Below are 25,994 nucleotides of genomic sequence, written 5' to 3'. Positions count from 1 at the left end.
GTCAGGCCAAGCCGTCCCGGTGGCAGTGGGGCTCTTCTGGCGGTGGGCTGAGTGCAGCTTGGAGCCGCTGTCCCCCCACAGATACCTCCCGTCTCCCGCACTACAACTCCCAGGATGCAGCTCGGGCGCCGCCCTGCGCAAGCCCCGATTGGCTGGCGCAAGGGATGCCGGGACTTGTAGTCTGCGGGCTGGGCAGGGTCTCAGCTCCGCGCCCGCGGCTCCTGCCGGCCTGGCCGCGTCGGGTCGGGCCGGGCTGCCGGGCCCAGCGGGGCTCAGTCTCCCGTGTAGCGGCGGGGCCGAGCCGCCTTCGGTGAGGCTCGTCCGGCGCGGCTCGCTGGCTCCTTCCCCGCCTCTCCTCAGGGCTCCCCGCTCCTCCCCGCGCAGGAGGCGGGAGCCCGCCGCGCAGGGGGAAGGCAGCGGGGCAGAGCGGCGGCGCTGCCCGGACGAGCACCATGCTGCAGTCCATCCGTGTCACCGGTGAGTACCGTCCCCGGGGGGCCTCAGCCGGGCGGGACCGGCGCACCGGGGAGAGGGGCGAGGCCGCGGGGCAGCGTGCAGGTAACCGGCCCCTCCCGGAACAAGACTCACCCGAGGAGGCGCCGAGGGGTTCAGGGGCGGAGGGAACCTGCCTGCCCCGAGGGAGGACGGCGGAGCGGGAGCCCCGCAGATGAGCGCGGACCGGCGGGGCGAGGGGGAGGCGATGCGAATGAGGATGCTGATGAAGGCGTGCCGGGTTGTGTCAGGTGGCTCTCACACCCCTCTCCTCACCAACTGTCAGACAGGTTAACAGATCCTAACGGTATATGTATAGAAAAACTTGTGTTATGTTATAGGTGACCTGCACCAGGTGGCCCTGCCTTGCGGGGGGGGTTGGACTAAGTGATCTCCGAAGGTCCCTTCCAACCCTAACGATTCAGTGATTCTGCATACATGGTACATAGGAAAACCTTCAGTACAGCTGCTGCTGCAGAGAGTGTTTTCACTCTGATCTTTTCCGTGTTTAGGTTTGACATCATTTCCAAGCACAACTACAGGCTGAGTAGACTGCACTGAGAGCAGCCCTGAGTGGGTCTTGGGGGTGTTGGTTGATGGGAATCCCACCCTGCAGTGAGCATTTGAGCCCAGAACCCCCCATGTGCTGGGATGCACCCCCAGAGTGTGAGCAGCAGCTCAGGGAGGGGATCCTGCCCCTCTGCTGTGCTCTGGGGATACCCCCCTGCAGTCCTGATCCAGCTCTGGGGCAGCAGCACAGGAGGGATGTGGAGCTGTTGGAGCGAGGCCAGAGGAGGCCACGGAGATGCTGCGAGGGCTGGAGCAGCTCTGCTCTGGAGCCAGGCTGAGAGAGCTGGGCTGGGTCAGCCTGGAGAAGAGAAGGCTCCTGAAGGGGAGACCTGAGAGCAGCTCCAGTGCCTGAAGGGGCTGCAGGAAACCTGGAGAGGGGCTTGGGACAAGGGATGCAGGGACAGGCCAAGGGGAATGGCTTTAACCTGCCAGAGTGGAGACTGAGATGAGCTCTTAGGCAGAAGCTGTTCCCTGGGAGGGTGCTGAGGCGCTGGCACAGGGTGCCCAGAGAAGCTGTGGCTGCCCCATCCCTGGCAGTGTTCAAGGCCAGATTGGACGCAGGGGCTTGGAGCAAGCTGCTCTAGTGGAAGGGGTCCCTGCCTGTGGCAGGGGTTGGACACTCGATGATCTTTAAGGTCCCTTCTGACCCAAACCAGTCTGGGATTCTATGGTATTTGAGTGGGTGGGAGTAAGACTCAGGTTAAATGTCCAGTTCCCAACATCCTGCATCTCTAGTTAACTAACATGCTGTGAAAGTAGAAAACAGTTCAGCACCAGTCTATGTACAGGGGCTTACTGACTAATTCTACAGCTAAAACATTTTCAGTCATTATGGAGAGATGAGATGTTCCAGTGCTGTCAGATCAAGTTGCCTGACACTGCCTGGTCAAAGCTTGAGTGTCTGTAAATCTTAAAGGTGTTTATAAATCTTAAAGGTGTTTATAAATCTTAAAGGTGTTTATACAGGTGAGGAAATACACTACCAGATTCTGTTATGCCGCAACCATAAGCCTGTGATGGCTGAGAGGCAGTGGAACGTTACAGATTCATATACAACACACTCTGTTGCCTGTTTCTTGCAGAATAGTCTTTTCTACAGCCCTCTGCACCCACAAACCACACAGTCTGGAGCTCATAAACCACAGGTAGTTGTTAATCTATTTATATTAGCTGAATATTGACAAATATTTCTCTGTAATGTAATTGCTCAGTTGCAGTGTGTCAGAGAAGGGATCTTGTCACATCCATGCATTTTCTGCTCTCCGTCTCAGACTTCGGTGTCATTACTTGCAGACAGCTCTCATACATTATTTACAGTTCTGTCAGTCTGAAAAGTGAACCTATTGGAAGCAGTTTCTAATTTGGACAAGAAATTCAAGTGTAATGATAATGGTGAGCTAAAAACCAAAAGCAGTGGCTCAGACCATGGCATTCCTGGGATAGCGGGAACTGCTCCGAGAACATCTTTGCTAAGCACCTTAAGAATCATACCTCCAGTTTGGTAAGGATTTGGCCGTTTTGCATATGTAACCTGAGTGACAACTACTTGAAAACCACAGGAGCTCTCTACTTCTTTTAGAGCAAGGTTAGCGGGACAGAGAGCGATCTGTACCCACAGATATCTATGATGAACCTCATTCCACCTTCGGGACAGGTATTTAAGAAGCTACCCAGTAGTGCAGAGGAAGATTTTTCTACAACACTCTCAAAGTCTGGAAAAACATCTTACATTGTGATTTTACCACAGTATTATTAACATGATAAGATATGCTCAGTTCATCAGTTTCCAAAGGATGGAGACAAATAATATAACGTAGGTCCCAAATAGAACATAAAATCCAACACTTCTCTTAATCTCTGACAAGATTAGGCAGTGTCTATGGTTACAAGATTCAAAGTTAATGTGACTGGGGTGCAACTTAGACATGGAGAGGATTTCATTAGTGCAGAATCATAATGAGATCTGTGGTTCCCACATATCCTCTGTTAGCAGTCTTCTCAAACACAGCTGTCACGCTGGAATAGCTGCACGTATATAAATGAACTTACCTTATGGGGTAACATAGTCCAAACACAGTGGATCTGAAGAGAACTCTGCCCAAGACAGACAAAGTTTCTATTGAACAGGAGGGTTTTCTGTCCTTTAGTACTCTAAAAATGCCAAAAAGGGGAGAGGCAGCTCTTCTGCCCCTCCTCGCTTCCTCACATCATCACTTTCCACGTTTCATTTAGCAATTCACCTGTCTCTAGGATCTATGTTTTTATTGTTGTGTTGTTGCAGAGAGGAACAAAATATCATTAAATGGAAGTAAACATAATGGGAAGTCTTTTGGGGAGAGACTATGCCTGTTTTATAGTGCGTGTTTTTAACTGTTGAAGAATTTTGAGTGTTTGGAAGCAAGGGCAATGAAGACAATCTGTGTACGTACATGACATGATTTGAGGGAGGTTCTCAAAGGTAACCAGAGGCTTGGGCATTTGCCCTTTGATGCTTTGCTGCTGCAAAATCTGAACTGTGTAAAGTCAGGAAGTTCAGATTTGTGGATGAGATACCAAAGATAAAAGCTACATGATCTGTAGCATGATGTGCAGGACAGTGTTATGCAATAGTACAATGATGTTCATTTTCGTCCCTTTTACAAGTAATCTGTTCTGTGGCATCCAGATTTTACAAGATGGAAATCACTGCTAGCCAATCTGTGTAATTAATGGGAGTTGATAATCCTTTCTCCAACAGGCTGCTTTATAGCAGCAGTACAATACCTCAGTACATTTTGAAACACAGAAGCACATTTTCAGAACACGGGCTGTGCAATGAATGGGGCTTATATTCAGAACACTAGACTCCTGTTTCAATAACCAGGCATTGATCCTTGAAAACTCTTGGATATAGTTGAGTTTCCTGGAAGAGAGTGTGGTTTTAGTTTGGTTGACATGTCTGACTGTTAAAAATGATCACTATTACAGATTAGTGTACTGGAGAAAGAACTTTCAGGTTTACTGATTTGTAACATGATTTTGACATTGTCTCAAGCATTATTTTCTAGTTTATTTTGTAAAATAATGATGTGCACAGGACCAATCAAAAAAACTGAGTTAAGTGACTTATGTGAGAAGTGCAGTGTTATTTAATATAATCTCTCAAATCCAATGGATTAGCACTGAGTCTGGGTTTCTAGCACAAATATGCATCAAACTGTATCCTGCTTTAGTCAGGAGGAAATTAAGGACACGCTTAGTTTGGCAGCTGAAAAAACACTTTGCTGTGAGATTGTACATACAAAGTAACTACAGAATTGGGGACAACTATTTTTGATATCAGCCATGTGCACATGAAACCTGCCAGCGCGTGTTCAGCTCTTGACCACCACTGATGACACTGGCAGGAGAATTAACATCACTGACTTGTGATACTCAGTCACAAGAAATTATCTCGCTATAACTGCATTTATTACCAGCCAACTATACTTCTTACCTCTGAAAGCTTACTATCAGGAGATTTTGGTACTGGATCAACACAAGAGTTTGAGGATGTTAAGGTAATTTTGAGTTGTTTCTTTGAATTCTGTTTTCTATTTATCACTTCCTAGATACAAGTGTGGTATTAATTCAAATTATTCCCAGTGCAGTAGTAATTTAATTGATTAGTACAGAAGGTGAAGCACTACCACTGCTAGCGTTACATTATTATCTTGCCTGATTTAAGAAGTAGCTGTAATTTCTTGCTTCAGTTTTATCTACAGAAGCAGTCACATGCTCAGAAATTTAACATTTCTGTACTCAGCCGTTCTGGAAACCTTGCTTTTCATTTGCCCTTCTTAAAAGTAAGGGTTCTCCTACGATAATAACTGGGAGAGGTCTGAAGTCCATCTCAAATCCTTGTGAGAGCAGCCATCCTATTCTGTTATCTCGTTTTAGGGTAGTTGTTTTGATACTGTGATGGGAACTGTGGTTTCTTACCATGACAGCTCATGGTAAAGCAGGATAAGCCATGTAGGCAGGTGGTCACATATGTGATGAGTATGATCTGACAGAAGTTGAACAGGAATGCCAAGGACTACACCAAGAATAGAAAGAGAACTCGCAAGCTTACCGTGAAACAAAACTGACCTTGCACAAGATGTGCATGCTTTAGTGAAAGAGAATAATCTAATGCTTCTATCTCTCTCTTCCCAGTGGAGGAAACACCCAGGCTGCAGATTCCCCATCGCATGTCTGGCAAACAGGACCTCTGTCTCTTTGCTTTTCAGGGCAGCATCTTCACGAGAACTGGGGAACACAGATGGACATGAATGCAGAACTTAGAGAGTATGAAATATGTTGTCATGGTGCTTCTGTTGGGAGCAAAGCCTAATTTTACTGGGAAAATAAAGCTGAAATTAAATTGCTATTGAGGTGTTCTTTTTCCCCTTGGAGGCATTAAATGATCTTTTGCTAATGTTCCAGTCAGAGTATAATTACTGTATGTAAAGTAATTACAGCTCATCTATGTATAACTGTGGGCTGCAGCTCAAATCCCTTTTGCGGGCTGTAATCAAACTCTGGCCATATCTCCTGTTCTGGTGATCTGTTCATTTCAGGTGCACAAGTCAAGCATTTCTCTGTGGCAGGACCTGTTTGTGCCCTTACTTTCAGCTCACCTAATGTTCTAGGGTGAGCCAATTGAAGAGAGAAGGGATGGTTAGAAGCAGTGAAGAGAGGTCACTTGTGTCTAACAAAGCAGCACAAATGTCAAGCACAGTTTTAATCCTCAATGACTTTTCCATGCAGTTGCCCTGCACCAGGGACCTGTCTCCCCTGAAGGCTATGCCAGGGGTCAGAGCAAGAAAAGAGGATTCATTCATTAAAGGAACCTTATTCTCTTCTTGTACTCAGTTTGGTTTGCAGTGTTTCTTCTCAAGTGCTTTTTTAAAGTCAGCTGTTATTTCAGAACAACACCAAATAGATGAAACAACAGCATTGTCTTAGGGATTCTGAGGGCTGTGTTTGTAACTAGCTGATCTCTCTCCTCTTTAAATATGCCTTATTGTCTGTATTAAGAAGGTATACATGAAACTGAAGTCTTTTAAACTTACCCTGCTGTTTGTATGGTGGTGTAAATCATTCACAGTGGCTGGCCCATTCCTGTGTGCTCATCCTTTCTGAGAGTAAATTCTGTGAATGAGACTTTGCAGCTAAGCCCACTCCAGACTGCTTATATCACAGCACAGATCCCTGTGGGACTTCACTGTAAACACTGCTCACATACTCCTCTACAGTTTCCTATTTTTAAAGCTACTCTTTATCCATATGGAAAGTCTTCCTTGCATGGTAAAGATCAAGCAGATTTTGACTGAAAATTGGTTAATGGAAGAATAAATACTCATAGTGTCCTACACAGAGCCTTGTTTTAAACAAGTTTGTTCTTAGCTCCAAATAGAGCACTCGTACGTGGAGATCCAAGCATAAAATACTTGTTTAGCTGGATCTTACAAATCCGAAAGGACACAATTCTCCCGTATGTCAGGAAGTTAAGATTGACTTGATGCGGTTGCAGTTAAAACAAGTCTTGTGTTTCATTTATGTTGCGGTTTCCAGTCCCTAAAACTAATATTGCTGCATGGAACAATTAAATTTGTCCTTAGTTTTATTCTTTTTTCCCCCTCTTCAATGCAGAAAAACTTCACTGGCGTAAAACAGAGCTTTCTAAGAAATCGCTCCTGAGACCAGAAGAATATCAGCTGAACGTTAATAGTGAAAGCAGCCTCCAGCACCCACCTTCAGGGATCCTCAAGGACATTTTCACAACTGGAACGAGTAGCTACAATGTCCTTCTGCAGAGCAAAGAGGAGAAAAAGCACCACGCTCAGAAGCAGTCATCTGTTCACCACAAGAAACACAGGAAGACTACAAAGTGTTCCCCCACCTCCCGAAGCAACGAGCACCACAAAATCAAGGTCCCGCTACCCTTGCTCAGCCCCGGCTGGTACTGCACAAACAGACAGCCCTCCCTCATCGTCACCAGCCCAGTGTCTACCAGCGTGAAGTTCACCAGCAGCGTTTCAGTTGCAGGGAGCAGCATAGGGCTGCCATCTCGACCCAAAAGTAGAACTAAGAGGCATTTGAACCTAACAAAGCCAAAGCAATCCCAGTCCTCAAAAAGCCATGCTAAAGAAGGTGATGGCTCTGGCCGAAAGCTCTGTTTACTGACTGCAATCAAGCCTTCCAACGTGGAGAAAGAGAAGATTAAATTCTTCAACTCAGATTTTACATACAATCCTCAATTTGAATATGAAAACCCTGCTCTGCCAAACATGCTAGCTAAGCACAGCCATGCGTCCGACAGATTCCTTAAGCAGGTATAGTTACTTTATTTCTTCCTCTTCCACTGATGAGTTTTTCCTGCACCTATTAAGGTGGTATTTGGCTTTGTTTGTAGCAAGTTATTTCTCCTTAACATCCTCCCCTACTGTTTGAAAAATGCATCAAAGAATACAACAGTAGTATATATAATATATAGTAATATATACTATATTAATAGTATAGTAGTATATTAGTAATATATATATACTATATAATATATAGCAATATATATATAATAATACTGAAAGAAAATATTTTTGATTAAAAAAGGAACCTCTTCCTCATATTTACAGGATGCTCTAGGGTAGAGGCACAGTTCCTTTTAAATGGGTTTACATGAAACATGATTTAAGGCAAGAAAGCTTTTCGGGCAATGAAGCAGAGTGTAATACAGGAAAAATACAGTACCTAAATAGGCTTTAGTAAACAGAGGAAAAAAGGCAGTGTAGAAATCCTGCCAGTCCTCTTGGTGCCACAGGGATTGGGAGGGGTTAGCAGTTATTTGAGGTCATGGTTATCGGATAAGCAGATGTTGATGTTGCTTGTTTTAATCAACTTGGAAAGGATATTTGCATATACATGAGGCTCAGTCAAGCAGCAGACAAGTTCCATTCCAGAGAGGGGTTAAATTTAAACAGAACTCTCTCCCCCCACCTCAGTACTATGCAGCCACATTGGTAACATAGCTGCAGACATTCCTGTTCTGTGTTACTACCTTGGCTTCCTACCTGTCTTTGAGTTACAAACCCCCCAAAACCAAGAACAAGACCTTGCTTTCAACTTTGACCTAAGTGACAAAACCCAGTGCTTATCTGTGTAACAACAGAAGCAGTCCTCTTCCTGGTTTTGCCATTTTTAAATGGTTTATAAAGATCTTACTCAAGTCTGACAATCTTTCTAGAGAATGTCATGTTTCTAGTGATTACTTGGGAGGAGATCCTGCTGGTCCATGAGTTTCACTTCTTTGTGATATGAATATTTCACTTAACCCCTCCCCAAAACACATGGTGAAAAAGATACATAAATTAAAGTACCATGGATTCTAACAACTGGCCCTTGGCTTGTGAAGTGTCCGACTTTCCAACATCCAAGAACACGTGTAGGTGTTACTACCCCTTGTATTGTAAGGCTTGGTCTGTGTTTTCCCTCAGTAGCTGGGTTTTCTTTGTGAGGACAGCCTGTTCTGTACTTCAAATCAGCTTCCATATTTCTAAACAACCCACTAAATCACACTGACACCAAACAAGACTACTCCTTTTACAGGTCTGCCTTTGATTTAGCTAGCAGTATTAGCAACAGTAATCATATACAACAGCGAAGTAGCAGTAACTAATATAGCAAACTGATTAATACAAATTATCCCATTTAGTATGAGGTAGCAGAGCCTTAAAAGTTATTTCACGCAAAATGATTTCATGGAATAGGCCTATCATTAATTTACCCTTCTTTTAATACCCCCCCCCCCCCCAAATAATGGATATTCTGTTAATGAGTGATTCCTCAGTATTATTCTGTTACTCTTTTTCCCTTTAAATACAAAGCATGGGAAAATAAAGGCTTTATAACAGCTATAAAACGCAGTGAAGGATTTAATACTCAAGGAGATACGATAATTCTGAGACTTAAAACAGAGGACGTAAATTGTTTCAGAAGATTCAGTTTAAGTTTCAGAAGTTCTTCTCAAGAAAGGCATTTATCTCCTGAAAATACTGAGCGAGTGTCTTGCACTTCATAGAAACGACCAAAAAAGCGACTTTAACGCAGCCCCAAGCCCAGCAGGTGGCACTCTCTGTTTTAGCTCCATCTCACTCGAGAAATTCTCATCTCCTAGCAAGTTTTCTACCTAGAAAAAGCAGCATTCCTCACCATTTTAATCAGCAAATACTGCATGAGCACTTGCATTTCCTTAGGATGATCCCTTCCAACCCCAACCACTCTATGATTCTATGCTTTTCCTTTTGCCATGCAGGTTTTATTTGTCAGAAGATACCTGTTGGTATCTTATAGGAAGTGGCTGTGAAAAAGTACTTACAGTGTCATGAGTAGGGTCTGCAGTAAAACCAGAACTGTGTGCAGCCACCCTTTTCCCTGCAACAAGGACAAGTTCAGTTTGGGGGTTTATTGAAGCACTGCTGGCTTTCATTTGTTGCATACATATTTTAGGAAGCTTTGGTTTCCATGAACAGAATGATTCCCATTTTACAAGAACCTATGAAGGGTGCTTACAGCAACTTAACACTTGCTCTTCTATGACTATTATCTCTGTAAACCCAGATTTTACTGACAACTCATTGATTTTATTGGGGGGGTGGGAGGTTAGGATACTTCAGTGAAATGAGCTCAAAAGGTGCCATTTCAGAGCTTTAGAGGATTTTTAATAACATCAAAAATACTTTTATCCCCAGCTATGGTAGCCTGCTAGGACATTAAAATAGACTGTGTTTTCTTCTTGCCCTTTGTGCACATCTGTGGAATTGGTTAGTACAGAATTATTGCAACGTGTCTGGAAGATGAATCACACCCTGCCCCATTTATTTGGATTATGTTTTTTAAGGCAAAGAATGCTATGGATTTGGAAACCATTAACACAGCAGTGCTGCAGTGGGGAGCACACAGGTTTGTAAGCACTCACCCTACCCCCAGGCTTCTGGTCAGCTCAGTGGTTTAAAACCATGGGCACAGCCCAGCACATTTATTGACTTCTCACACTTTTAATCAGTCCATTTGAAAACAGCGTTTTAAATGTATCTCTTCCACTTTGTTCTGTTTCTTTGTTTCTCTCCACTCTGTTTTCTTCATCATGAGGCTCGCTCTTGAGTCACACAAGATGTGCCTTTCGGGAAGAGCACTTGAGAATAAAAAATAGCACGCAGACTTGCAGCTTTTCACATTGACTGACATATCTAATAGTAGCGAAATTAATTCTCTTACTGCTGCCTTTCAAGGTCAGTGCAGCAACTGCGTGCTCTAAGTGCTATGAATGTTTTCTTGTTAGCTGCTTCTGGCTCAGACTGCCTGTGCTTCACTGTTAAGCTTTCTTAACACTTAATTGTGTTAAGAAACACTTGAAGTGTTTGTTATTTTTTCCACAGATGGGAGAGGTGGCAATACTTAGCTAGAAGTAATTGTCCCAGTGTTTGCCGAGTAGATGACTTAACAGTTGCAATTTGATTTAACCAGAATCAGCAGGGGAACTGCAGCTTCAAGTAACCTGGGTGTTAACACCTCATTGAATTCTACATGAAGGCAGGAGATATATTTTTATATACATAGCTATTTAGAAAGGAAAAAAAAGCATCATTTTGTTGATTAATCCCCCTGTGGAAGAGTTGTACATCCTTCCCCCTTGTACTCATCAAAATATAATAGCTTCCAGTTAATCAGTGTTTCAGTTGTGTCTTATTGCCAGTGTTTGTATTACTCACCTTTTAAGTCATCAATACAAGTAGTCTGCAATTAGCAAATTTATCAGATGTTGGAAGAATAGTTAGGTGTGGCTGGAAGGCTGAACAACATGGCTTTCAACACCGAGTAATCCTCTGCAACATCCAGGTAACGTCACAACTTTGGCATGTTGAAGATTCAAGAGCATGTCACTGGCTGTGAAAAGCACTCAACTGCAAACCCCCTCATTCTCCACTAGTAACAAATTCCTCCCTAAACTAAGATCTGCAGCTAAGGTATGTTTATATCTAACACAAAGCACATCAGGCCATCCAAGTAGCATAAATCCTCAGAGTACTACACAAACATCTCTCCTCTGCTACAAGAGACTGTAGATCGATCACTTCTGGTGATACTATAGTAGGAGTATAGGTTTATTTCAGAACACAGTCTCATACAAAAACCAAGTAAGTATTAATATTTAATTCCTTGGAAAGTACTTGGAAAGCTTTTAATTAAAAACATTTCTACCAGCTCTACATTACTTAAACATGCTCCTTATCACACCAAGAACAAGCACAGAAAAGACATTTTAAACACTGAATACAACTCAAAACACTACAGTGTACTGAATACACTGGTCTAAAATACTCTGCTCTTACCTCTCTCCATTATTTGCACTTGACCCAAAAGGGAGGGCAGCCACCATTTTAGGGCTGTCGATTAGACAGACAAGTTCCATCTGGTACCTCTTTGTGTTACCTACAGACACACCTAGGAAGCTTTCTCCTCTAGCAAATAAGCTCTGCAGGGAGGAAAGGGATGGTGCCTGCAAGCCTTGTCTGTCCCACAGATCTTAACAGAGGCTGCAACCCTTTTGTAGCAGAGCTGCTTCTGAACATAGGACGAGCTGACAGCGTAGGGGCTGGGCAAGGGAATTTGTCTTGAGGCTGCTGCTTCTTTTGGTACTCTTTGGTAGCTATAAGAGGGATTAAACCAGACCTTTTAGACAATAGTGAAAAGAACAAGAATTACTCCTCCTAACCAGTAATCTGCCCAGCCACATAGTCTTTTTTGTCCATTTTTTTAACCTAGTGCTGAAGAATTCACAGTTTGGCCTTATGAACTGTGGCACTTTCAGTATTCTGCTCCCCAAAGGCTGGAAAACAAGCTCACAGTTGGATGTTGGAATAGGCAAGATTTCCCCTTTCCCAGCAAGTTCTTGCAACAACCGACTTTGAGTCATTTCATCTCAGAAACATGAAGGGCTTGCTGTTGTATTCAGTGCTTGGGGTCCAAAAATATCCCAGACCTTTTCCAGCATCACTAGGGACAGGGCCTGTCCCATATATCTGTGTCCTGTGTGTGGTGGTTCTCCCTCTTGTTTCAGGGCTTCCAGAGCACTTGCCCACTTGGAAGGAATTACTGGGACTTCTGCTTAGCTTGAAACAGTCAAAGGAGAAGGTGATAGTCGTGAGCACCCTTATTAGTACTTTCCTAACCAAGAGAATGGATGTTCAGCAATGAGGAAGCTTAAGTTTAATGACTTTCTCAATATGCATAGGTTCAAACTTGTACCATCTATTCGGAGGTACTGCCAGGATGTAAGGTGGCACAGCATGGCACACAGGGGAAAGGAAGCATCCTTCAGTATCTCACCCTTCCTCCTGCGGTTGCAAACAGTGCACTGGGTTAAGGTGGGAGAGGCTGCTGTGTCTGTGCCTCTTCAGTGGAACATAACTCTGAAGAACTGCTGTTCATATTGTGCTGTTGATTCAGGTGTCTCACAGCATTTTAAGAAAGGCCTTAAACAGCTCAGGAACAGTTCAAGAGGGCCTTCTGACTCCAAAACTCATGCTGCCCCCCTTGGCCCACATAGGTCTTGGCTCCAGGGAGTTTGCTGTTACACACCTCCAAGCAGGAAGTTTAATGCACATTTGCAGTGCTTGTTTTCTCACTGTTTGTTGTGATGAGATAGCTTTAGAAAACACCTGCATCCAAGGTAGGAGTCCTCTGAGATAACATCACCAAATAAACCTACGCAACACTGCATCTCATAATAGTAACGTCTTTATAAACAGCATGAAAACAGAGAGCTGGTTAATAAAGTTTACAAGCTGTTCTCAAGCACCCGTATTTTTATGAGCTTTCTTGTTGAGAAGAAACTGCCCTTTTGCTCTCAGATGGTTTTGTCAGTCCTCTCCTTCATCAGCTCTGCTCTCATCCACCCATACGTGGCTTTGATCAGCTCTCTAGGTTTGTCCTGCTCTCTTCAGAAAGTATGTAAAATATCTTTGCTATTCTTCAAGCCTTTTATCTTGTGCTAGCTTTACTGGCTTCCTTCAGCCTGGGAGCCTCACCTGCCTGTTCTCCATACAAGGGCTTTATCATCACGTTATTGGAAGAGATTTTATTCACTGTTCGATATGAAATGGAGCTGCACTTGATGTTTGCTTTGCTGAGGGGCAGGATGGGCATCAAAATGTAATGTCTGGAACCCAACAGCCACATGATCCTTTCACTATGGCCAAATATTGATTGAGAGAGAAGTACTGCTTCACCTAAGGCAACACTGTGCCTGGGGGCTTACCAACCATTCAGCTCAATGGATGGGCCCCTTGCAGCACCTGAGCCAGTATTGTGACCTTGTTTGATTTACTAGTAGAAAGACATAGCCTGAGTGCTGGATACTTTCTGAAAGTTGCCTTAACATCCTTAAAAAGGAAAGGACCAAATCGTGGTGCCTATTGAAAATAACCTCCATCCCTGCCTCAGTTCCTCCAGTGAATAACTTCCAGAGAATTTAAAGCCAGACCTTTCTACCCACAGGTTCCACTGGGTTTTAAAGTACATTACTGAAAACTGTTGAGGGGCATGCCATTCTGTACAGCCATACATTTGAACACAGACTTATCACACACACAGTGTGTTTTGCTCAGGGAAACCAGATACACCAAACTAGTGGGTCATAGAAGGATCTGGCACATCACAAAGGAAACTGAAGAACTGTTATCATGAATTGCTCAGGCATAAACAGGGGGCAGGAATTTTGGGGTAGCTTCCTTACCCAGTGATTTTGTGTAAGGCAGGAAAATGCCTCAGTATTCACAGACACTGCAGAACTGATGAAACAGCCAGTGTTTATAGAAGGTAAAAATGATTTTGCAATAAATTCATATATAATTAAAAGGGAACCCTTTGGGGAAATAGACAAGCTGTTAAACAAGAGCTAGATTTTGCTCTGATTTGTTCTTTACAACTAGCCCTCGATCCTACATTTTGCTAGAAGCAATTGTCATTAATCTCCAGAAACACTAGGACTTGCATGAGGGATTTATGTGTTCCTTCACTTCATGCTTGCACACTAACCTTCCTTCATTTATCTGAGGTCATTTGTAAATAACAAGTGATGTTAAGATTTGACACAAGAAAAAAATATTTACTGCCATAGAAAGACCTCTCATCTCTTACTATAATCTTTTAGGCCCTGCTATACCTACATTACATTTGTACAAGGCCTAACGGGAACCAAAATCCCATTTACCTCATAGGTCACCAGAACAGATGCATATTGGTCTTTACTCATATTTCTGAGCAATAAGTTAATGGGAGTAACAGCAAAACTATCAGCACAATCTCTGTCAAATACCTGCAGCAGTGGGTCAGCAAAATGATGCCAGAGCTGCCCAGTTTGCAACAGATGAGAGTGTATCTGTCTTCTACTTTTAGTACATCCATCTTTACAAACGTGGCTTGTTTTGAAGTCACAGAAGGGCTCTGCAGCCTTCCCAGCTGCAGTCCCATTGCCTCTTGTCTTCAGAAGCAGGAGGATTTATTTTCTCTGCAAACAATTGAGCCAGAGGTCTGTGAGGTGCCTGTTGATTCTCTTGGGAGTTACCTGTTTCAATGCTAAATGGGGCTGCTTAACCCCCACCATGGAGCTGTGCTGCCCTGTGTCACCATTGCAGTGTTGTCAAACCATTTGCAGTGGCTCAGGTGGTGGCCCAGCTTTCCTCTATTTACAGTAACTCTCTTCAGACATCCTGATGTCTGATCTGATAAAGATAACTCGAAAAGATAATGTGTTCCTCCGTGGTGCCTTTTTTCATAACATCCATTCCTTATTCACGCTAGCTCCAGGTCACAGCAGTGAGACAGTAGATGGTAGATCCTTCGCTTCCAAATTGCTTCACCTCCCCAAATGAAAGCCTTCTTAAAGCTAACCCCCCCACAAACACACCTTAATCTGTTCTAAGGGAGTAAATTATGCTGCTTTCTTCATCCTTGAAAAAGAAATTCAGATCTGACCAGGAGGCCCTTCAATATTAATAATAAGTATTAGAGGCAGACAAAGAAATACTAAGCATTACGTGCAGTATTTCTTTGGCATTCAGGTAAATGATATTTCTCTCATCAAAGAGCCACAGGACTTTACACCTAGCTAGCATGTATGGCTTTCAGTAGCAATTACTCAGGGTTGCTTAGTTTCAACTTGAAAAAAACAATAGCATTGTTAGCAGCTGTGAGGGATACAAAATGAATCCTATTTTCATGGACAAGAAATCTGACAATGTCAGAATTACATAGCTGGAAGCAAGCAGCTTGGTATCAGCTTCATGCATGGGGTTAAGTGTACAACAAAAAGATTCCATCTGCAGAGTTTCCACCTTCATCATTACTGGTGTTTTCTTAGCAAGAACATTAATTTTTTAAGGTAATGCCAGTAATAATTTTTTTTCTCTATGAGATTCTTGGGAGCTTCTGCTATCATATCTGTGGAAAAAGCCATTCCCTGTAGCTGGGCTTTTGCTGGGCAAGAAGTTGCTTTCCTCATCTTCTTTCAAAGGTGTGAAATGACATGTTGGGAAGTAGATTACTGGGCACAAGCATTTCATACCCTACCAGTAATATCTTCAATAAGCAGAGTTCTGATCACATCATAGGCATCATTCTCTGCTCTCCACCCACAAGGGTCTTCCAGCAGCAGAAGGACTATTGATACCACATTACCTGTCTAATTAAACATGCCTCATTCATGTTGGGTGGTTATAAAGAAATACTGTGATTTAAATTAAAGGTTTAAATCATAGAATCTCAGCTTGGTTTGTGTTGGAAGGGACTGTTAAGCTCATGCAGTTCCAGCTCCTAGCAGGGACACCTTCTACTAGAGCAGGTTGCTCCAAGCCCCGTCCAACCTGGCCTTGAACACTGCCAGGGATGGGGCATTTACCACTTTTTTGGGCAGCCTGTGCCAGTACCTCACCACTCTCACAGTAAAGAACTTCTTGTATCTAACCCTGTTTAAGTTTGAACCCATTACCCCTTGTCCTATCACTACAGCCCCTGATGAAGAGTCCCTCCCCAGCATCCCTATACCCTCCTTCAGACACTGGAAGCTGCTCTGAGGTCTCCACGCAGCCTTCTCTTCTCCAGGCTGAACAGCCCCAACTTTCTCAGCCTGTCTCCATACAGGAGGTGCTCCAGTCCCTGATCATCCTCGTGGCCTCCTCTGGACTTGTTGCAACAGTTCCATGTCCTTTTGATGTTGAGGACACCAGAACTGCACACAATGCTCCAGGTGAGGTCTCACAAGAGCAGAGCAGAGGGGCAGGATCACTTCCTTCTACCTGCTGGTCACGCTCCTTTTGATGCGGCTCAGTATAGATTAAAAAGAGAGAGGGAGAGAAAGACTACACAGTCCTACATGGGGGTCTTACCGCATTCATATTTGGTATGCTTTTGTATTTTGTAGTCCATTAACATTATGGAGCGGACACTGCAGAAGTATGGCAGCTATGAGAAGTTTGAGCAGGCCACTGGAGGCAGCTTGCTGACCAAAAGTCGCATCTGGAATCACGTCAGGAAATACATGGTGAAAGAAGGCTGTCTTGGTGAGGTAAGTCACCCATTGGATCAGGAAAGAAACATATATGTCGCTCTTAGAAATGACACATGGATGGGCCCCAGAGACCATCTGGGAGGCCTTTCCTCCATAATGAAAAGAATATTCCTTACATCCTGTTTTTCTCATGGCTGTGCCCAGTCTGATTGTTGAACAATTGAAATGATGCAGATTCCTCGTGAACGCTTCAGCCATCTCTGAGCCTGTTTCCTGATTCATCTGTGCTTGTTCTCAAATTCACCTCTTTGGGGAGTACCCCAGAACGACACCCTTCCTTCCCCTTTTTCAGCTCCTTGGAGACCAGCACATTTCCATTTATTCGTCAGCTCTGCCACCTGCTCTCTTGTATCAAGCTGTTTGCACCAAAAGGAAGAGTTAAGAAAAGGCCAAGAAAAATAAGCAGCAGTCCAGGAGGCTGATTTATAAGAAGCAACACAAAGGAAAGTGACATAAGTGAATAAAAATGTCTGAAAGAGGTTGGCTTGTTCAGTTGGTTTGAGTGCCTGACTGTAATCACCTAATTTTTAGAGCCCTATGCAAAAAACACTGATTTCCACCATTCAGAATGTCAAAAGTCCAGTTTGACTGAGTTATGCAGAATTGCTTGGAAAAGTCAGATGAAACTGGATATATAAAGAGAGAATTACTCCAAATGAAAGCAGCAGCTGACACAGACCAAGACTTGGATGAGATCACTGGCAGTGAGCAACAGGAGTCTGGAACAGGAGCTCCAGAGACAACAATCAGTTTCCTAGAAACTAGGTTTCATTCGTAAACGTAATATTATTAGGAGGAACTGTTAAACTCATGACACTTCTTGGGGAGACTCCAACTGGACGCTGCTACCAGACTTAGCTGTTTCTAAGACTGAGGTTATAAGACTATAGTTTAGAGCAAGCAGAAAAAAAAAAATCACATTTTAGGTCTTCGCTATGCTTTTATCTCCCTTTGCATTCATTTTGTCTTGGATTGTCTTCATGGAAGGAGGACCCTACATCCTCATCAGACATCCCACATCCATCTCCAGGAAATGCTTTACTTTTTCTGCAAAAGCAGGGTTAATACATCACCCTTAGCATGGTCTAAAACGTTCTGAAAATACTCTCTCAAGTCGGAGAGGTGTTGAAGTGGTACCTGTGCGTTAAATCTAAATCCTTCCTGCATCCTAAATACAGGATTGATGGGACTGACTGTTTGCTGTTGAACTTGAAGCCGAGTGACGGGGCTTGAAAACAGCGAAGTGTAATGTTAATACCATTGATCCCTGGGTCCTTTTTTGTTAACTGATATTAAAAAATTCTCTCTCTTATAGGTACTTTCCCGTGTACTCCTCTGAGCTGTACTGTTTCCTTAGGCATTACATGAAGAGGGAAAGATGCTTAGTCTTCAGCAAAGAGTTTTCCTTCTTCTTCCCATTCATTTGTTTAAAAAGTCTTTTTAAACTCAAAAATGACAAAATACATCAATTTGCATTAATTTCCTTCTCTGGCAGCTTTTGTTTTGATTACCAGTTTTCCATTGGTAATCACAAAGTAAGAACTAAATGGTATATAAATATATGCACACTATTTATATATACACCAAATATATATACCAAATACATGTATGGTATATGTATTTGTTTTCCTGGTGTAAAAAACCCCAATACCAGTTTTTTAATATTTCAGTTCTGCATCATGTAGCAGGAAATCAAGTACACAGTGCTTCCCCTTTTATTTATATGGCTTTAGAACTGCAACTAACAAGATCTAAGAGAGTCAAGTATATAGACACCTAGTTTAATTATGTGTGCTTGTCTAATATTTTTCATTACTCAGTAATACCAAGATATTTAGAGACAGTTCCAAAAAATCGGGTGCATATCTCAGTGCACATGCTGAGACCTGAGGTTTTGTCAGCAGCACAGATAGCTCAGTGGAGTCAGAAGTGTCTCTCAGACTCGATTCCTGGTAGCAAAGAAGAGCTGTGAAGGTCAAGGGACCAAAGAGTAATGCAGTAATGGGAGGGTCAAAGGAAAAAGCAGGACCGGGGGTGCGAAGAGAGCTCTTTGCTACCTGAACTCTCTCATCTTTAGATTGTGGTCCATCTCACGGAGGACCTGCTGTCTCGAGCCTCAATGACAGTGGTGAATGGCCGCCCCACTCTCACTATCAATATCTCCACTGCGCGGGAGCACTGGCTGGAAGGGATGCTGAGACATGAAATTGGTATGAGCATGATATCAGTTCTCCATGCAAAGGGGAGTACTTGCATGCCTTCTGACTCCTTTTGCAATGATGGCCAGGCACTGTACATATACAGAAGGAACATTCCTATCTAAAAATCTGTGCTGCAGGTTCAAGGGAAGGAGAAGCCTATTTATCACTGCACCATGCACTAAAAGGATTCCTAGGGTTCACGCACGTCTGCATTTTAGATTAGATCAGGAGTGGGCTTTTGAAGTGAGCGTGCCAGCTTTCCCACTTACTGCACTGAGGTTCACATGCCAAAGGAATCTTGGAGCAGGCAAAGTGTAATCTTCCAGATGATGCTAGCTGAGAGGCTCTGCTCCAGGGCATACCTTCTGTGTTGTCACTGCTCGGGGTCATTTTGCTCATGAGTTCAATTTAGAGCTAGTCTGGAGTTAAAAAAACCAAAGGGAAACAAAAAGATGCGACTCTTCAACCTCAGCACCAGCCACTTCACTGGACAAATCTGCTTCCATTATGCTGCACTGCTTGCAAAAGTAGGCATGCTTTAGGTGTGAAGAATTTACCCAGTGCCCCCTAAAATGGTGTAAGATTGCCTTGATTTTGCATTACACAAGCTTGGCCCAACCCTGTGGAAGGTTTCTATAAAGTTTTCAGTGACTTGTTCTAATTAAGTACATCAAAACTGGATAAACTTGGCTAGTGCCTGAATTTCAACTGAAGACTCACATAACTTGCACTGGACATAGAGGACATAGCCTCTTCCAAGGATTTTAAATCACCTTCAAGAGGCCACATTTCTGCCCCTTCACTTTGATTCTCCTTCCTTCTGTCCATTACAATGCCTAGCCTATGCTAGAGGCATTCAGCAAGTAAGATGCCTTTGAAAATGCCTTTCCATGGATTTGGGAACTCAAGTCCCTGCTGACATTTGTTTTCCTTTGGTATTTGTGGGAGTCCCATTTGCAGTCAGCAGGTGAATAATTGCACCATGTGTCTACATCAGACAGAATTCTCCGTTGTAGACAAGTGCCTGGTCCTACCAGTTTAGAGTCGTGAAATGGGCATCTCCTTCCATATTTTTTATATATATATATATATATATATATATATATATATATATATATATGTCTGTATATAAAATCATTAGATGCTACTGTTGTAAGTCCCATATTCTTTTCTTTTCAGGAACTCATTACTTTCGGGGTTTTAACAACAACAGCCAGCCTTGGTGCAACTGGAACGGACGTAGAAAACACGGGCTAAAACCAATCAACCCTACAGAAGAGGGGCTAGCAAGCATCCACAGCGTCCTGTTCCGCAAAGACCCCCTCCTTTGGAGAGCTGCCCTGCTGTACTACACCGTGTACCAGGCTAGCCAGATGTCCTTCAGTCAGCTTTTCCAGGACTTGGGGAAATTTGTCAAGGACCCCAATACTAGGTGGGATTACTGCGTACGAGCCAAGAGAGGGTGGACAGACACATCACAACCAGGTGGGTTCCCTCTTTGTCTTCTCTACTGTTGTACCTCAGGGATGTTTTCCTCATGTCACGCACTACAACCTTGCCAAAACAGAGCCATGGGATTCTGGACTTCCTGAAACAAGGGAGCAGGATTTCTGCTGTTGAAAACAAGGTTGAAAATGCACCTCCGTGAGGCTTTCAGACCGAATGTAGTAATGGATGGTTTTTGTTCTTGGAAGTGGGAATATAACTGCAAAACACTGAAGGAGTTCATACAGTTTGACCTCCTTTCATGTTTATTATGAGAGATGTAATGGTGCTATGGGTATTCATAGGCACCATCTTCTGTGTTTGATTTCTTGCTCTGGCTAGTGGGTTTATCCTTTACTTTGTTTTGGGGCAGGTTTTCAAAGCCTGGGGTATAAACATCTAGTTTTTTTAAAATACAGTTGTTCTGCTCATGATGGCTCCTGGGAATATGCCTTGAACAAACCCTGACAGAGTACTGTGTCTCCTGCTTCCTTTTAGGCTGTTTCAATAAGGATCAGGTATACTTGGATGGCATCCTCCGAATCCTGCGATATAGGGAGTCCATTGATTTCTACCTTCTGACAGCCCTTGGAAAGGTGAGTGGACTCATTCTTACCACAGGGTACAGCTGTATCATTTCAGCACAGCTGCCTTTAAAGAGCTGTGAGTCATTGTGCTCTGCTTTTCTTTAGTCTCTGTTCTGTACAGCACCTTGTATTACACAGTGCAAGTTACAAATACTTGAGGTCCAAACAAATTTGTACCAGCTTTTCCTCATTCCTCACTTATCAGATTTAAGAGTTTATGGTCATATTTCTCAGACTTTCCTCCCTTTACAGGCTGGTATTTGACTTGCAGTACAATGGATTGCCTTGGGCAGCTAGTGCTAGATAAGGTGGTGGTCCTGATTGAAAGCAAAATGAACCATTTGATGCTAACATATCGCCATCCACAACAAGGAGTTTTCCATTTAAAATTTCTCTCACTGATGGCACCTGCAATGATTTTTAAAAATCAGTTGGTTTTGATTCTTCTCCCAAAATACGTCATTTTTACATTCACAGGACAGATTTTGTGCCATTCTAACTGCCATTGCTTGTTTGCTCTCAAAATCACACTAAGTAGTGCAGAAACTTTGTCACGCTTCCTGAACCAAATCCCTGGATTGCTAAGTTTCCGCAGTTCATAAAGCAGGGCTCATACTCACATAAACCAGGATTCAAACTGGTGTTGTTACGCTTGCATTTAGAGCTGGTACTCCAACATTTCTGCCTACTTGGCTACCAGTGGGCGATAAAGGGAAGCGGCATATTATGATTGAGGGTTTTGGTCCACATGTTTTGCCTTTGGTGTCAGAAATACCCATATTGGTGAGCAGAGCTATTTAGGTAACTGAACCAAGTTAAGAAGCTCTGAAAAGAAAATTGCACTATAAAATAAGTCTGTGCAACTTCCTTTTGCTTTAAGACTGCTTAACTCCACACAGCTTCTGCCTGCTAAACTCCTGAGCTTAGCAGGCAGTGCTCCTGCACTGCTTTATGCCTTTCTCTCTTCAGGGAGTCTGCAGGATTGTCAAGCCACTTCAAAAAACATGCTAAGTCATTAGTCATACGATTACAGATTCCACTATAATCCACATGGCAAGGCATTCACATTAGAGGTCTACAAGCAATTTAATTCTAGCAGTATGATAATTTATAAGTGCTTGACTTTACAACTTCTAAAATCTAAAGAGGGATCTAGAAGACCACTCTAAATGCTTTTGCTGCATTCATCTTTTGCAGTCCAACTGGAAATCTGTGTAAGAGCAATGCCTGCTCCCAGCATCGCAGAACCACAGAGGTCTGCAGGGACCTCTCAAGATGAGCTAGTCTGACCCCCGTGCTTAAGCAGGGTCAGCTAGGGAAGGTTGCCCAGGACCATGTCCACTTGGGCTTTGAATATCTCAGCTGATAGAGACTCTACAACTTCTCTGGGCAGCCTGTCAGTGTTTTACCACCCTCACCATAAAAAAGTGTTTTGTGTTCAGATGGAATTCTGTGCATTTTAACCCATTTCCTCTTGCCCTGCCAGTGGGCACTGCTGAGAAGAGCCCAAATTCCTTGTCATTCCCTCCCATCAGGTGTTCATACGTCCCGGTAGAATCTGCCTGAGCCTTCTCCAGGCTGACCAGTCCCAGCTATCTCAGCCTTTCCTCATAGGAGAGATGCTGCAGTGCATTCATCTTACTGACACTTACTGGTCCTGCTTCAATACCTCCATACAAGTAAAACAAGTTCTGCGGGCATAGAGAAATACGGAACTTGCACTGATATCTAGGCTGTGGTTATTCCGAGTTTATCACTGTTCTAAAGGGTGATTTATTTGTTTGTTAAGGGTGGAATGGGAGGATGAGGTTGTTCCAAAGGGAGTGTTAAGCAGGGCTGGCGTGTCTTCCAGGTTAGACGAAAGAGCAGGGGATTTAAATATAGGGAAGCCCAGCATTGACTGGGAATATTTTCATTGCCTTTGGAAGATTCTCAGCGTTGTATCGTAACAAACGAGCTCATCTTTCTCAGCATGACTACCTTGGGCATATTTTCATTGCAAATACAATAAAGATATAAACATAATAGGAAACTACAGCAGTCAACTAGAGCGCTGACAACAAATAGCTTCTGTGCTTTAGCAGGTAGTTAACACAGTAGTAAAATCAAATCACTGCTTGCTCAGTGAATGTATTTAAGACAGAGCCAGGCTGAAGTCTGCGTGTCTTCTGTTTTCATTCGAGTGCTAAAGATCTGGCTGATGGAGGCAGCCATGCCTTCCTGATGCTTCTGACATTACTTACAGTGCAGTAGAGAGCAGTGTGTGGAAACAGAACACATGCAAGCTGTCCAGCATACCCGAAAGTGGCTAAGGAAAAAGCTTGAAGCCTGAGAAAATATACTTTTTAGCAGGAGCAGTAGGATAAAAACATGGTTTTGATGTCCTCAGGACGTCAGCTTCTTTCAGCAATTGCAAGGCCTGGAAATACATCCCATTCAAACCATACCTCAGGTCAGATACTTGTTTCTTGTTTGCAGCAGTAACAGAAACCTTGAACATAAAGGTGGAAAGTGCCCGTTTTGTTTCCTTTGGAAGGAAAAGAGGTAGAATTTCAAGTTGGGACGGGAAGGAAGGTCAGTATTTAGTCTCATTTACTGCTGTGTCTCCAGACCGAGAGATGATATGACTTCATACAGCTCTTCTGTATCTACTCCTAATCAGGTGTAGTGCCACCATCTTCGAACAGCAGTATCCCAGTGACTGGAGGAAACCTGGGCATGGGTGTAGGTTTGGCTTTTTAATCAGGATGTATCCTGTAACTAGGAAAGCACAGGTGTGCACTCAGCTGCAAATTCACTCTCCTTGCAGACTTTGTTCCTGTTATCATCAGTGAGATATGCAGCTATCTCTGCCCACCTCCATGAATCAGGCTCAGTATTCTGGATTACACCATCCTATCTTTCCAGAGAGGCCTTCCACGCCCCTTATACATTTGTAGATCATTCATGCTCACTTTAATCTTTAGAAACCATCACCTGCTAAGAGGCCAGATTGTTCCCAGGGAACCCTGGCTGCACAGTGCTCAGCTCCTTAGAAAAAACACAGGGTGAAAAGGTTGGAAGGCTCCACTCTGAAGCCACCTCGCACAAACCTGCTGTGAGGAAATAGGATGTGCCAGTTAGCAAGCACAGCCAGGCTTGGGGGTTTTGCCAGTACATCCGCTTCTGTCTGCAGGGTGCCCAGAACACAGCTTTAGACAAAGCAGCAGCCACATAGATTTCATCACACTGGGTAGCTGCCCAAGGAGCCCAGTCCTGTGCTTGCGGGCAGCTTGTGTAGCTGTTGCACAGCTAAAGCGTTCATCCTTCCTGGACCTTCACTCACAGCACCTTGAGCGACTGTGCGCTCGACTTGAAGCCTTAGCTTGTAGAATTATAAGACTATGGAGAAAAATCTCAGCTTTCATTAGGAAAAAGTAGTATGTCCTGTAGTAGCTGGAAAACATTTGGGAGTGTCACCCAGAAGGCTCTGGTCTCCAATGGTAAAGTGGCAAACCCAGTCTTTGCCCTGCTATAAAATGGGAAAAAACACAAACTGGCGTGCTTAAGGGTTGCCCATACTATAGTAAGTTACTAGAGGTGCCTTTTAATTTAGCTTCGCATAAGCACATTTGCTAGTGAAAATGAAAACTCAGAGTTCAGGCCAGCTGCCACCATGCCCTTCCTAAAGCGGGAGCCTCCCTGCTTCCTATAGCATGCTGCCCTTCACTCCCTTTCTAGTCCCTCAGTCTTTGGCACAGTGTTTCTGCCCTTCTCTTGTCAACCTTTCCACCTCTTTGAGAAGAGACTCAAAGACTCATATGTGCTCCATTGTTTCCCTCTCAATTCCTGCAGCTGCTGTAGATGATTCTCATCCAGGTTGCTACAAGTGTGTTCACCGATTGGGTCAAAAGCAGAATCCGGTAGTGTGGCATTTGCTAAAATGATATGGGTTTTTTTGCATCTTCCACTGATGCACACAGTTACTCAGAGAATCACAGAGTGGTTTGGGTTGGAAAGGACCTTAGAGCTCATCTACTTCCAACCCCACTCATGTTTTCAAAAGAGTCTCACAAGCTTTTAAATCCCCTGCTCCAAAATATTTTCTCACATACAAGAGAGAATTTAGAGTCACAGCAGAGAAGCAACAGGCCTACAGTGTGAAGTTAAACCATGTCCTTCCTTGCAGATCTCATATGAAGATGTGGACCGCCTGAAAGGATTAGCCGTGATTGAGAACATGAGGGTACCACACTTTCTGCAAGACCATGCCCGGTACATGGAGCACTTGGAAAAGATCATGCAAGTCAATAAGCTGACTGATGAGGAGCTCCAGGATCTCATAAACTAACAGCATTAGCCCACCGTTCACATACTCTGTGAGGATGCAGAACTGGACTTCCAAGAGCTTGTAAAAGCAGAGTTACGAGAGGTGGCATGGGAAGGGTAGCCAGAATATGTGGAATTGGGGAAAAGCCCATTAATGTTCCTCTTGCATTGTGATTGTATCCTGATCATTTTTTAAGGCTTTTGTGCATTTTTTTACATTTGGCTTAGAAATTCTTTTGCAGTGATCTGTCCAATCTTCTGCTCTGTTTTATATGCTTGGTATAGTGCTTGACACTGCCTTTTCCCACCCAGGTTTAGAGGTGGAGGAAAGGAGAAAAAGGAGAAATTCCCCCTTAGTTCTCTTGTATTTGCCCCGTCTTTGGTCCTAGTTTTCATGGTTCATAGCAACATAACTTCTGCAGATCAGAACTCAGTTCCAGTGCTTTGCCACCCTCAGTGCAGAACTCTTTACGATTTGGTCACCATTGCAATGAAAACAAGAGTTTAAAAAGACAGTGCACAGAAGCAGGTCTTTGTGCCACAGGATCAAAGCTTTGTAATGCTCAAAAAGATTTGTTTGTTTTTAAATGGGAGACTTAGCATTTAAAAAGAAGAACCTGTGCTGGTTTAATCCCAGACTGGATTGGGTTGGAAGGGACCTTAAGGCTCCTCCAGCTCCAACCCCTGCCACGGGCAAGGACACCTTCCACTGGAGCAGCTTGCTCC

The 25,994-nt window shown here is 43.6% G+C and overlaps 1 protein-coding gene across 3 annotated transcripts; it reads left to right on the top strand.

Annotated features, from left to right (window-relative positions):
* Positions 1–261: 261 nt before the first annotated feature.
* On the top strand, positions 262–25,486 carry MATCAP2 (microtubule associated tyrosine carboxypeptidase 2). Of its 3 annotated transcripts, none has more exons than XM_057431626.1 (7): positions 262–477; positions 6,718–7,400; positions 16,541–16,684; positions 18,765–18,897; positions 20,068–20,373; positions 20,872–20,969; positions 25,129–25,486. In XM_057431626.1, the coding sequence occupies exons 1-7, from the start codon at positions 453–455 to the stop codon at positions 25,288–25,290; spliced, it is 1,551 nt and encodes a 516-aa protein (XP_057287609.1). In that variant the 5' UTR covers positions 262–452; the 3' UTR covers positions 25,291–25,486. The 3 variants fall into 3 exon arrangements, with proteins under 3 accessions (XP_057287609.1, XP_057287610.1, XP_057287611.1); XM_057431627.1 differs by having other exon boundaries at positions 20,872–21,036; positions 25,129–25,271; XM_057431628.1 differs by lacking the exon at positions 262–477 and adding an exon at positions 9,959–10,020 and having other exon boundaries at positions 7,344–7,400.
* Positions 25,487–25,994: the final 508 nt, after the last annotated feature.

The sequence above is a fragment of the Pezoporus wallicus genome, unplaced genomic scaffold (assembly GCF_028554395.1).
Source record: "Pezoporus wallicus isolate ANWC-B61680 ecotype Strahan unplaced genomic scaffold, APGP_CSIRO_Pwel_v1 scaffold_11491, whole genome shotgun sequence".
Taxonomy (NCBI): domain Eukaryota; kingdom Metazoa; phylum Chordata; class Aves; order Psittaciformes; family Psittacidae; genus Pezoporus; species Pezoporus wallicus.
Note: the sequence above shows the minus strand (reverse complement) of the source record. Positions and strands in the feature narration are given on the sequence as shown.

Bases quoted from the DNA above. Each gene is read 5' to 3' on its own strand.
- MATCAP2 (XM_057431626.1), top strand. From the start codon at position 453: ATGCTGCAGTCCATCCGTGTCACCG. The intron at 18,898-20,067 runs GTATGAGCATGA...TTTTCTTTTCAG, and splicing joins GATGCTGAGACATGAAATTG to GAACTCATTACTTTCGGGGT. The intron at 20,970-25,128 runs GTGAGTGGACTC...CCTTCCTTGCAG, and splicing joins TTCTGACAGCCCTTGGAAAG to ATCTCATATGAAGATGTGGA.